Raw genomic sequence first — 12,530 nt, 5'->3', positions numbered from 1 at the left:
ACGACTTGTGCATGATTTGGGTTCTTCTTGCTAGGCTTTGGAATCGGAACAGAAGAGCATAGGCACATAGAGACAACATCAATTCAATATTCAGCTGAGAAAGTCGAAAGCTTTGTGATTGACATGGATTCCTTGACTTCTGACTTCAAGAAAGAAAGAAGCAATGGTAATTCAAAAGCTACAACAGCTCTTTTTCCCTCTCACTCTTTTCTTTTTGTTTCTGATTTCTCCTCCCTAAGATATTTTTTTGTTGTGATTGTGCGCTGTGCTTCAAGGATAAGTTAAGGGTGACAAATGGAGCTTTAGCAATCCTGGTGGAACTATCGTAAAGGATGCAAGAACTTTGATTTTGAGTTTTGTTTTGTTTATGTTGTGTTATATGGTTTAGTTGAGTTTGGTTGCAATCATTCTGTATCGAGGATTGAATTTGCTTAAGGTGTTGATGAAGATGAAGGACTGAGGATGGAAGTTTCTGAAAATGAAAGAAGTAGATGAAGAATATGAATGTCAATATATTCGAAGTGTATCATACCAAGGTTTGATTTCATAATACCATAAGAGGGAGGTTGGAGCTCCGATAACATTGCATAATAATCAAAAAAATTCAGGCGTGGGACGGAAATTAAACCGCATTACAAACACAAGGACAAAAATGATAGTTAGCCCTAAATAAATGAACCTATAATTTTACACATTAAATATACACCAAGCCAAACGAGCACTTACATCTATAAGTTAATTCATGAAGCCCAATTACGCACAAATATCACTGCAGAAGGTACAAGAAAAAATCACTAGCACTCCACAACCTGCAATAGAATCAGCTCTCACTAGCACTCCACAACCCGCAATAGAATCAGCTCTGCAGTTACTGGCAACACTCCCAACAATGGATTTGGATTCTCTCAAGTGAATGATAATGTCAAGTGAAACATTATGTCTATATCTCTCCTCATAAGTATTTAAAGGGTCTCATATATTTAATACATATGAAAAGAGAGATAGACACAACTTCAAAATTCACCATGAGGGAATTTTCACATAAGAGGTTCCTGATCCCCCAACAAGTCAACAACAAATTCAAACACTTTTCCACTTCAGTGAGCTCAGACCAAGCAAATGCAATATTCTCCCTAAAACACTGTACAACATTAAAGCAGGTGCAGAACTATTCACCTTAAGATCAAACGATTCTAACTAGGTCTTCCCCAATCTCGAAGTAACACCTCCAGAGCTAGAAGCAGTCATCAAATTCCCACTAGCCGACATGTAGAAATAGTTGTAGTTAATTCTGGTAACCAAATCAGCCAAATGAGGGAAATGACCCACATTTAGTTTGAAAGATAAGACCTGAAAAGCCAGGGGTAAGAATTACATTAATAAGTATCCACACAGACATCATTAACCTTTTTACTTTTCTGACAAGAACATGCAATCTTAAATACGATTAACCTTATTTACAATGCAATCTTAAATGCGATCAACCTTATTTACAATATGTGTTAAGCAAATGAGTAAAATGCTATCACCACAAATATTAGGACAGCCAGTCTTCAGTGCCATTTGATGCACCATCTTCCATTTCGGTGTGAATCTTTTTTCTATTTTCAAAATTTCATTGAATGACCACTTTCCATAGCAAAAATATCAGCTATCTTGCAACACAATGTTGTGATTTTGTAAAAAGTATTGAAATGGCAAAACATTAATGACTCCTCATTATGTTACAAGGACGGGTTGGTTGAAGCCTGAAGGACAATTTTGAAAATAAAAAGCCGCACAACAAATCAAGCAACAAATTGAATTATGTTGGCTGATTGGGCACTCAACTCAACTATAATTCCCAAATAATATATTTTTTCCCACAAGTAATGGCTCTAGTAAGCATCAACATTTCACAAAGGACATGAACTTTTACTTTCAACTAGTGCAATTTCAAGTCCGTAGAATCAATCAAATATATTCAAACTCTCTTTGACCAAAGTCTCTATTCACTATGTGGAGCCAACAACTAATGATCAAGCAACAAAATCGGCTTATGCCAAAAACCAACTATCCGGAAGTGTTATTTAGAGCTAAACCCTTTTATTGGTTTACTTATTGCTTTGTCTAGTATCTGATCAACTCTTCAAAGTGGGCCTTCTATGGGTCAAAATCATTATCTCTTTAATTTGAGAGCATCTTAATTATTAAATCAATGTGCCTGTGTTAGTGTGTTACAAAGCACATAATAGATAATAATATTATGGTGTTTGTGACACTCAATAGCAACAAGAGGGGTGCTACCAACACTCATTTTTCAACACTTGAAATTCAAGTGGGTCCCACCAAATTGGGAGTGGGACAAATATTGTAGGGGATCTCACATGGACTTCAACCGATAAAAGAGTGTCGATAGCATTTCTCATGGAGAGAATATAATTCATTTAAGCATTTTCCCTTTTTCATATTTATATGAACAGATGCATGATGAAAACAATGCTGCATGTGTATTTTGGTCAAAGCATAAAAAATCTCTTATTTTCATCTAGAATAAGAAGTAGAACTAGCAGTAACAAAGTAGCAGCATGTAGAATAAATTCTGAAGAATACCCTTAGTAAGAAAGCAATGCAATCATCAAACTGTTTCTCTATCCGGTCCACTTCCATCTCACACCTTGCCTTGATTGCAGATACAGCTCCACCGCTACTCAGTGTCTGTTGTATGTTATAAAAGTCTAAAGCTAAGCCAAGGATGCTGTTAATTCGGCTGGCAATCAGAGCCCCCTGAATGGAATAAAGAATACACAAACTACTTAAGCTTTGCTACATTATAATCTATACATAAACCAGTCAAAACAGGATACAAGGAAAACACAAACACCCAGATTGAGAGACAATAAATCACCAGCTTATCAGGAACCACAAAACACTGCCGTTGAATTGATAAAATGTAAGCCCCATGGACTTCAATGACTTCATCCAGTGATTTAGCCATAGTCATACCTTCACATAGTTCACGCCATGCACTGTGATATACCTGCACACAAATTGTAGGGGTAGGTAAAATGCTCAGGTTCCTTGAACAAAATGCAGAACCATATATACATGATCATCTAACTAGTGTGAAGATTCCAATGAATGATCAGTGATAACCATAAAGGAACCAGAAAACATGAAGGAAATTGCAACAAGCCAGTCTATTGGTATGCTCCATGTTATATTTTATATCCCCCCTCTTCCACTCCAAAATTCAGCTAAAAGGGTCAATTGCGCCCCACATTTATGTGTTTAAGCTAACACATTACTTCAGTGCCAATTAACCATGTCCCATGCATTTTGTGTGCTTTGCAAGTAAATCTTCTGCCTGAACAATGACTTCTGTTATTATTTTAATGCTTACATACCCGATCCATCACATATTGGTGAAAAGCATCCACAAAATGAAGGAGTTTCTGCTCCACTAGCCAATGATATTTTCTGTTATCTGCTGTAGATCCCCTGCCCTGCAAAGTTTTAAGTGAAATATAAAACCAGATTGTCAATATTTTATTTTCCCAAGAAAATTTAGGTGAGGGAGCAGATACTCCACTGAAGAGAAATACAAGTAATATATGGAAGCACCTTCCACATCCATCTCCGCACTTTATCTAAAACAAATTTTGCACGCTTGACCTTCAACAAGAACCGCATCACCTAAGGTATACATATAAAGGAGCAGGTTAACACAAGCAAGAAGAAGCAACCACATAGCACGAGCCAGGAAGAAATATCCTAATCTGACTAAAGGTCAAGGAAAAAAAGAGAGAGAATCCCAAAGACAAGCCAGATACCTGATTGTACTTCTTAATTGCCTCTGTGTTTGCAATGAGCTCAAGAGGCCAAGGCACCTGCCAATTCCAAATTTCCAATATAACCTTATTTTTTGTGTGGAAACCAATCTTCTTAATAAAGAAGAATCAGCTAGAAAGGTAAAATAAATTGGTTAAAGAATGACCTTATATGTGAATTTGAGCATATCAAGGCCATTAATTCCAAAACTATTGACATGACTTTTGTGAGGAGAACTCAAACCAATGCCGGCTGTGCTAGCTTCCTCAACACTGTCAGCAAGATTTTTTGTTATGGACACTACCAATGAATCTGGAGCACTTAACAGCATACAATCAGCAGAATTTCTGATTGATTCCTGTAATGAATTTGCGTAGATAGATTATGAAGAGGAAATAGAATAAAAAACAAGTTATATATGGATTCCTAAATTTAGTAAATAAAACCATGCAAACAACAGAATTAACAACTTGCCAAACCTGTACATCCACAATGAACAACTTCATAATATTCAAAAATTCAATGTTGTAGTTGTGATAATGCGGTCAAATACTTGCATGCTAGGTAGAATTTGAATCTAGAAGTTTTAGCTCTATAGTAAGTTCCAAACCAGTAGAATGCAGAGATATAAGAGAGAAAGATTAATCCAGAAAATAAAACATCATATGACAATAAATTAAGAACCGTAAAGGCGTAAACAGAGCAAGAAAGCCAAAAATGATTGGTCAAAATCACGCCACGGAGAAAGTAGCAAAAATGTGAAAATCAAATAACCTACGTGCAATGCCAATAGTACTTCATCCTTGTTAAGCAATACTATAATAAAGAGACACACATGCATAGGGAATGGATATAGCTATATATAGTTAGCCACAAAGATGGGCTACATAGGTCCTTCCTAGTTGTCTTGCACACTATAAATTTCCTTTCTGGGTGGAATTAGCCAAAGAACTTTTGCTGTCACTTATGATGCACTTAACTCACAACTCACTCTTTTAATTTCAAACCAAAGGTAAATTTAACACACAAAATTAAAACTAAGAATTAACTTCCTATTCCAAATCGAAGAATAAATTGCAGCAGGTGGGAATCTAAATAAAATAGAACCAGAAAGTATACCAAAAGCAAAGCAAACAGTTTGAGAAAATCAAGTAACTCTACCTGTAATATTGTGTTTAATTCAAAGTCATCGTCCCATGCTTCACCCTTATCTAACTTATTGAAAATTACTGTCAAAAAGTGTTGTAGCAAATCACCTGCATGAGAAAAAAAAAAAATCAATAAGACAAAGATACCACTATCAACCCTACCCAATGTAGAGTGATAAAAGAAGATATTGAAGCAAGATAATGTAGAAAACAGTAAAAATATAATCAGCTAATACCTGAACCAAGCAAGTATATAGCACGCAACACTGCAAGCTCTTCCATCAACCTCCAATCATTCATCAACTTTAACAACATATTCGCTCCAATATAATCCACCTGTTCAATTCAATATCAAGCAATTAATGATTATCATAACATTAAATTCCGGATTTATCAGTTGGCTCATTTTAATTCACCTGTTTCTGAATATAGATGGTTAGACAGTACTGCATAATAACCAGAGGAAGTGGGGTAGTTCTTAGGTCAACATTTTGCATCCAGCGAAGAACGCGGGAAGGAAGAGTGCTGTTTCTCTGGAAAGGCAAGAGCTCTGACACAGGAACATCATCCTGTTTCAAATCAAATATTCGTTTAATACCCCAAAATACTGCAAACTTCATCTAAAGCTGCTCAGGATACAAAGTAGAAATACCTGAAACGAAGGCAAAATGGTAGGAAAAGGAAACAACATTTCTAACAGCTTTCTCTCATCCTGAGAGCAAATGTACTCAGATTCACCATACTGAAAACCAAAAGTATAGTTTGTTCCTTCAGTATCAGAAAATGATGTACTTTCTTTACCATATATAGCCTTTCTTAAATCCTCATCATTTAAAGAAGGCAAACAGAAATTTTTAGATAAATTCAACGCTTCCAGAGCATCTCTATTCTTCTTTCCAAGATTTGTTTGACACACGGTAATTACTGGATTTTCTAAGCATGATCTCAAGAGAAGCAATTCATCTTTAACAACTCTAACCCCTCCCTGGTCTCTTGTGTCATTTTTTGTGTCTTCATATTTTAGTTTCAAATCAGATGATCTTTTCTCAAGTAATGTATCAGTCAAGAACTTATACCAGATCTTCTCCAAGTATGATGGAGCAGTTAAATTTTCAATATTGTCATTACTTGTTTTTTCCTCATTTATGTGAGATATAAAGGAAGAAACAGATACAGATTCATCCCCGTCATCTTGCCATAAGTATTTACAGACATGGTCACCGTGACCAATAAGTCCAGCTAGTGATACAGAAAAAATTTCCGACAGTGTAAGCCCAGCCATTCTCTGAGAAGGAAACAAACCATAGTTTACGTATCTGGTATTTCCAATCTCACAATTACTTCCTTTGCTCCGTACTGGTAAGGAACTAGGGATGTGGCGCATCAGTTGCAAAGATTTTCCAGCAGAAACTATTGACTTAGCTAAATCCTTGATAAAAAAAGGACAAGCTGGACGGTCTCTAATGCTCTGCTCTTTTCCTTTAATTGTACTAGATAAAGAGATGGATTCCCTCCTTCCCATTTCCTTTCTGTCATTCGATGCTGGCACAGAATCACCAACATAATTTGTGGAGAACTCAGCAACTAACTTACTATGTTGTAGCATTCTTAATAAATAACTCTTCTCCCAGAACTCAGCCTCATCAACTGAAACTTCATTATTGGCAAAAAAGAACATCTGAAAAGAGAGATGGCGTGATCAATGCAACAATTTAGTGTGCGGTTAGAAAAGCTTATTCTATGTTCAGAAAATCTTATAATCAGAAATAGGGGTGGGAATAGGCCGGGCCGTTTGTAGGGGCCTATGGCCAAGCCCAAGCCAGACCAAATTAATAAGTAAATTAATTAATAAGTAAATTAATAAATAAACAAAACCTAGGCTAGTTTACAAGCCTATTTGATTAAAAAGGTTAGGCTCAGGCTTTTCAAAAGGCCTTGGAAGCCTAACAGGCAAGCCTATTGAAATAAATTTAACTAATATAAATATATTTTATCATTGCTATTATTGTTAGGATAGAATTTTTAGTATAATATCTCTCAGACTCTCACTATAATATACTTATTTACATATTTATAGATTTAAACAAGTTGACTTATATAATGATTTATGGATATAAGTCTATTTACAAATATATTTATGATCAATTTAAATGCGAAGTCGGAAGTAGGATTTTAGATAGGCTTTCAAACCCTGGAAAACCCATCATTATATAGCATACTTCCACCCCCACCTATTATCTTATAATCTTGCTGATCTCTTTAGAAATACTTGTTTTATTGTATAATTTAACCCGTAAGCCTATAAGTCTGCTAGCCTCTTACATATAGATTTGTTGGCCTACGTAAAGAGACTTACTATGAAACATGTCTTTAAATAGGCTATGAGGTCAAGCCAGGGTTTCAAGGAGGCCAGACTGGGAAAAAAGTTAAAGCCTATGACAAGGAACAGGCCAGACTTAGGCCTTAATTTTTATTAGGTCAAGCCTATTTATACAAAGCCTAGCTCGATCCAGCCTATTCCCACCCCTAATCAAAAAGATACATAGAACCTTTGGCTGAAATTCATTTTTATGCAAAGATTATGTAAAACCTAATATGTTATTAATCAGTATGTCAAATAAACCACAAACGATAGAAATTGCAATATCCATATAACCTACTTAAATCTCAGTTATTTTTATATTGAAAGTTATGCACACAAATGATTCCCTTTCGTTTGACACAAATCAATCATCGTAATGGCTTGAAGAGTGCAACAAGAGGGCAGAAAGACACTTGTTAGCAATTTTTGCACCAAATGAAAACTTGAAGAGAGTATTTCTTGGTTAGACAGCAGTACAGCACTAATTCTGTGACATTCATCAACACAACATGGATAAAGAAGTACAGAACTTCCTCCCCTTCAGGAATCCAGAGATTAAATAACCATTACCTCATCAGAAGGATCATCAAGTATTCCTTCAAAAAGCCAGGAATCCAGACCCTCAATATATGGCAATAAGCTTCCCATGTACATATAAAGCACCATCTGATAAGCTTCCTCCTGTAATTAATACAGTTTCTAAAGTTCAGCAGCATGAACCAAGAATATTTTTTTTAAAATACACAATGTGCTGCAGGAAAGAGTCATGACCTCACCACCTTGCACAAGACACATTTCATCAAGCTTCTTATGAAGATAGTCAAGCACGTGAACAGCCAGTTCTGCTGCCGGCACAGACACCCCAAACTCAAAATACAGCGCGGGAATGGCCTCACTGACTATTCGCAACAGGAACTCAGCACCTGAGCAAAGACTAAAGTCAACATATGATCATCAGATTCAGATCCTGTCACAAACTCAGTCGCTGAAATAAACTGAATCAGGAGCGCAATGACTCAAAAGAACAATCCGGGGAAACTAATCCAAATGTAAACAAACTTTCCTAAAATCAAACTCTTGAGAAACAAAAGATAAAAACCCACCAACATACATACAAAAATAATCATAATTCTGCTAAAAAGTATAAACCTTGATAAAGAATTCGCCAATCCTAACAACGTGGGAGTGATTAGACCATCTGCATTGTTCATGTTCATGTTCATTTCCTCCTTCAATGCAATATCCCGTAACCGCTGCGCGACAACAACTTTAACTCAATTAACAATGAATAACTTCCTTTTAGCACAACATGAACATGCCTAAAATTGGATCCCATAGGGCGTCGCGAACAAACCTTAAGCCATGCGGAAGCGGAGGAGGAAAACGCCATCAAAGTGGGAGGAGCTTTGGGCGGAGCAGATTCAACCTTACTGAGCGTAATCTGAACCAATTGGAGACACGAAGCAGCGTGGATGAATTGACTGAGAAGGGAATTGAGGCTCTTGAGGGAGAGATGCGTAACGAAGATTCCGCTCTTGGCATGAAAAGCATGTGCAGTGTGATCCCAACAGAAAAGGGAACCAGAAAACCCTTGCAGCATTCGCAAAACGCCTCGAACCTTTCATGAAATTGACAAAGGGAAATGTGAAAAAGTGGAATGAAGAATGAAATCTGGAGAAATTGGGAAAGAGAGTGAGTGAGTGAGTGAGTGAGTGAGTGAGAAGCGTACGAGTTCGAGTTCATTTGTTCGTAAAGAAGGGATTGGCGATGCGAAAGGGAACTCGATGGAGAGTGGAGCGTAGATTTTGTTGATTAAGCTTCGGTGAATTTGTGCCTCTGCGCCCATCTTGAACTAGTGCGGAATTTGCTGAAGCCAACGCTCATGGGGTTTATGCTGGTCACTGGTGAGTGGAGAAAGATGGTTCTCGGTGAGTGAACGAAGAGAGATGTTAATGGCGGATAGCCGGATACACCAGAAAAACTTCAAAAAAAAAAATTGGCTTAACGATGAAATTAGTCTCTAAATTTGTAATCAAGTTTCATTATAGTCCCCCTGAGAAAATATGTCGTTTAGTGGTGGTTATTTTTACACTTATTGATTGTTTTTATCGCTACTAAACATCATTTTTTCTTCATAAGGACTAAAATTAAACTCGCTTACAAATTTGTTGAGTAATTTGATTATTAACACAAAAAGATTTGGTGCCACTTCTAAGTGAATTTAAAAATTTTTTTAAAGAAAATTTAATTTTAATCTATCAAAAAAATAACGTTTAATTACAATTATTTTTATAATTACTTACTATTTTTTATCGTCACTAAACACCATTTTTTTCTGCAGAAAAAACTAAAAATTAAATATTTTTATAAATTTAAGGATTAATTTGATCACTAATACTTAATTTTTCCATTTCGGTGAAATTACTTCTTTTTAAGAAAGCTATTTCACATTTTTGAATGTATCAAAAAAAGAAAGCTATTCCACTTTCAAAGAGCTATTCCAAAAATACAAAGTAAGGAAACTAGAGGAATCCGGGCTTTATATTTGTGAATTTGTTTCATAAAAAAGTTGTTTCGGAATTTATGTCTATAGTGAATTTGAAATAAAATTTCCAAAGGAGAAAAAAAAAAGTAAATTTAAAATAAAGTGCACAAATTTTTAGTTTTTTTTTGAGTTTACCGCAAACATGATTGAGCAAACGGGAGATTTGATAACATGTATGTAAGTATGATTGAGCATTAAGTTTTTTTTTTTTTTTGATAAGCATTAAGTAAATTATTTACAAGTTCATATAAATTTTCTAAAGAATAATTTGTGTCTTTTTTCTTTGAGGAGGAAATGAGTCGATCATCAATGGAGGTAAACTCTTGCTTTTTTGAGACTAGGTTGACGTGACAAACAGAAAGCACAAACGACATGTTTATGGTGCAGGTGGTATTTATGTTTCTAGTAAAAACCCAGCGTTATTTTCCTCATTCAAGAGGCAACAATTAGAGCTTCTTCGAGGTCACAGAGCTCACAAATGCCCCCTCAATTGTTGGAGTTGTTTCACCAGATGACGGCAGAGAATAAGATTCTCACATATAGGCTCAATCGATAAGAAGCATAAACTGCTAGTCTTAGAGCGGAGCTTACGCTTAAAGGCGAAACACAAAACGGGGTGTTTATAATTCTACTGACCTTACAGATGGTTCTCCATTTCCTTTCTATGAACAAGAAGAGGAGGAGGTGACTTAGGCCTAAGCCATTTGCTGCTTTTTTAGGGTGTAGTATGTAATAAAGTGAATACCCATAATTTTTTAACCATTGGTAACATAAAGTTACTTACAACTTTTGGGGCTTTCCGACGATTCTTTTACTATTTGTAATACAGTGTTCACGAAGGAACTTTTCAATCAGTTAGACTAAGTAAAAAAGAATGGTATATTTCTCAAGCATGGAAAAGATGGACCTTTAGACATACAGAAGCCCTCTTTTATAGTGGGTGAGTCTCTAACTCTAACTCTCCTACCTATTACATAGTCGGTTGACTAAAACGGCTAGGTGGCACTAATCAAGGTGGACTCCTTGACTTCCCCGTTGGTCATGTCATGATTGCAGCTTATCCGACTGTTATGTTGGCTCTTGCGCGATTACAGCTAGATCCATCACCACTGAATTGACTCCGGAGTGATTGTGGATGATGGACCTATATGGTGGCTGCTGATGGTTTGGTCTCCAGAGCAACTTGACCGTCTTTATGGGGAGTGCGGATGGTCTTTATGGTGCGGATGGTTGGATCTCTGGAGCAACTCAACTGTCTTTATGTTGGGTCTCTGGAGCAACCCCACTTTAGAGCTTCAGGTTCTGCTGCTGAAGGATTCTTTAGGCGTTCCTGAGTTTCTTTTCCTTGTTGTTGTTAATTTTTCGAAGCATAAAAATAGGATTCAATTATGTAATTTTCCATATAAGATTCAATTAATTTGTTATATTTCTTTCATGTTTAAAGTAAATTGACCAACAAGGTGAAGCACAATTGATAGATAGTTGAGCTCCTTAAGTATAGAGAATTCAAGGTCTGATTACTCGGCTGTGTTATGGAAAAACATTTGTTGGGAGAGGCCAACCCGCTTAATGTGATCTCCGAATCTCGAAGGATTAGTCTCATGGCTGCCAAGTGTGGGGATAACTTGGGAAACCAAAAAAAAAATTAAGTTGGTATAGTAGAGATAAAAGAGAGAAGATAAATATTGAGGTGGAAGATAGAGAAAAATTAACTTTTGATTAAAAATTATTTTTAATGACAAAATGCAAATAGTGACGGTTTAGAGTTTAGAACCGTCACTAACAGCAAGAAACGAAAAAAAAAAATTAAAAGTCGAAATGCAGCTAGTGGCGGTTTTAACCGTGACTAACTGCACACAATAGAAAAAAAAAAAAAGAACAACCATCATTTATTCACAAAACGCGAAGAAGTCAAAAAGAGGAAACATCACACCCTCTATCTCACTCTTTGCTAGGTTTTCATGTACCAATCAAAGACACTTTACCCGCCTCTCTCCTATCTCTTTCTCTTTCTCTCTTTTCCCTCAATCTCTTCCTTATCTCTCTGCTACCAAACACAATCTAACTGTTTATTACATAAACGCTTATGCATAAATTATTTTTAAAAATTCATTTAAATAAGTTATAAATACACATAAGTTTTTTTTTCATAAGCTATTCTAAACACCTTATGAAAATAAACTAAAAACAGCTTATAGGTAGACTATAAACTATATTTATATAAGATCTTTCAAACACTTGTAAAGCACTAATGCATAAAATAAAATCAAATAAACTATTCCAAATTCCAAGCAGGATTAAGTTTGATGAGTTTGAATTAGCAAATATATTATCTCCAGAATCACAGGAGTAATGAGGAAACTAGAGAAAATTTGATATTATAATAAGTTAAGTTATACCAATGCATAGGGAATATAGCGAAATTATACAAAAAAAAAAAAATTGACGTTAAATTATACATATCTTACATTCAAAAAAATATAAGATATACGGATATCTAACTGTCAAAAAAAAATATTACGGATATCTATATTGATTCACTATTATTTTTAGTGTTCTAGGGTTCACTTAGAAATCAGAAACTTGAAATCAAAAAAGAAATCAGAAACTTAATTCCCAAGCATTACTATAGTTACTTAATCCCCAAGCATTGCCGTAGCCAACA

The 12,530-nt window shown here is 35.6% G+C and overlaps 1 protein-coding gene across 1 annotated transcript; it reads right to left on the bottom strand.

Annotated features, from left to right (window-relative positions):
- Positions 1 to 492: 492 nt before the first annotated feature.
- LOC130721179 (uncharacterized) lies at positions 493 to 9,307 on the bottom strand. Its single transcript, XM_057571926.1, has 16 exons — positions 9,050 to 9,307; positions 8,675 to 8,938; positions 8,470 to 8,573; positions 8,092 to 8,254; positions 7,891 to 8,001; positions 5,611 to 6,636; positions 5,375 to 5,527; positions 5,195 to 5,294; positions 4,972 to 5,066; positions 3,977 to 4,168; positions 3,813 to 3,869; positions 3,604 to 3,675; positions 3,387 to 3,485; positions 2,888 to 3,019; positions 2,593 to 2,766; positions 493 to 1,350 (listed from the first exon to the last, which is right to left on the bottom strand). The coding sequence occupies exons 1-16, from the start codon at positions 9,164 to 9,166 to the stop codon at positions 1,198 to 1,200; spliced, it is 3,012 nt and encodes a 1,003-aa protein (XP_057427909.1). The 5' UTR covers positions 9,167 to 9,307; the 3' UTR covers positions 493 to 1,197.
- Positions 9,308 to 12,530: the final 3,223 nt, after the last annotated feature.

This window comes from Lotus japonicus, chromosome 1 (genome assembly GCF_012489685.1).
Source record: "Lotus japonicus ecotype B-129 chromosome 1, LjGifu_v1.2".
In the NCBI taxonomy this organism is placed as follows: domain Eukaryota; kingdom Viridiplantae; phylum Streptophyta; class Magnoliopsida; order Fabales; family Fabaceae; genus Lotus; species Lotus japonicus.
This window is presented reverse-complemented; position numbering and strand designations above follow the sequence as displayed.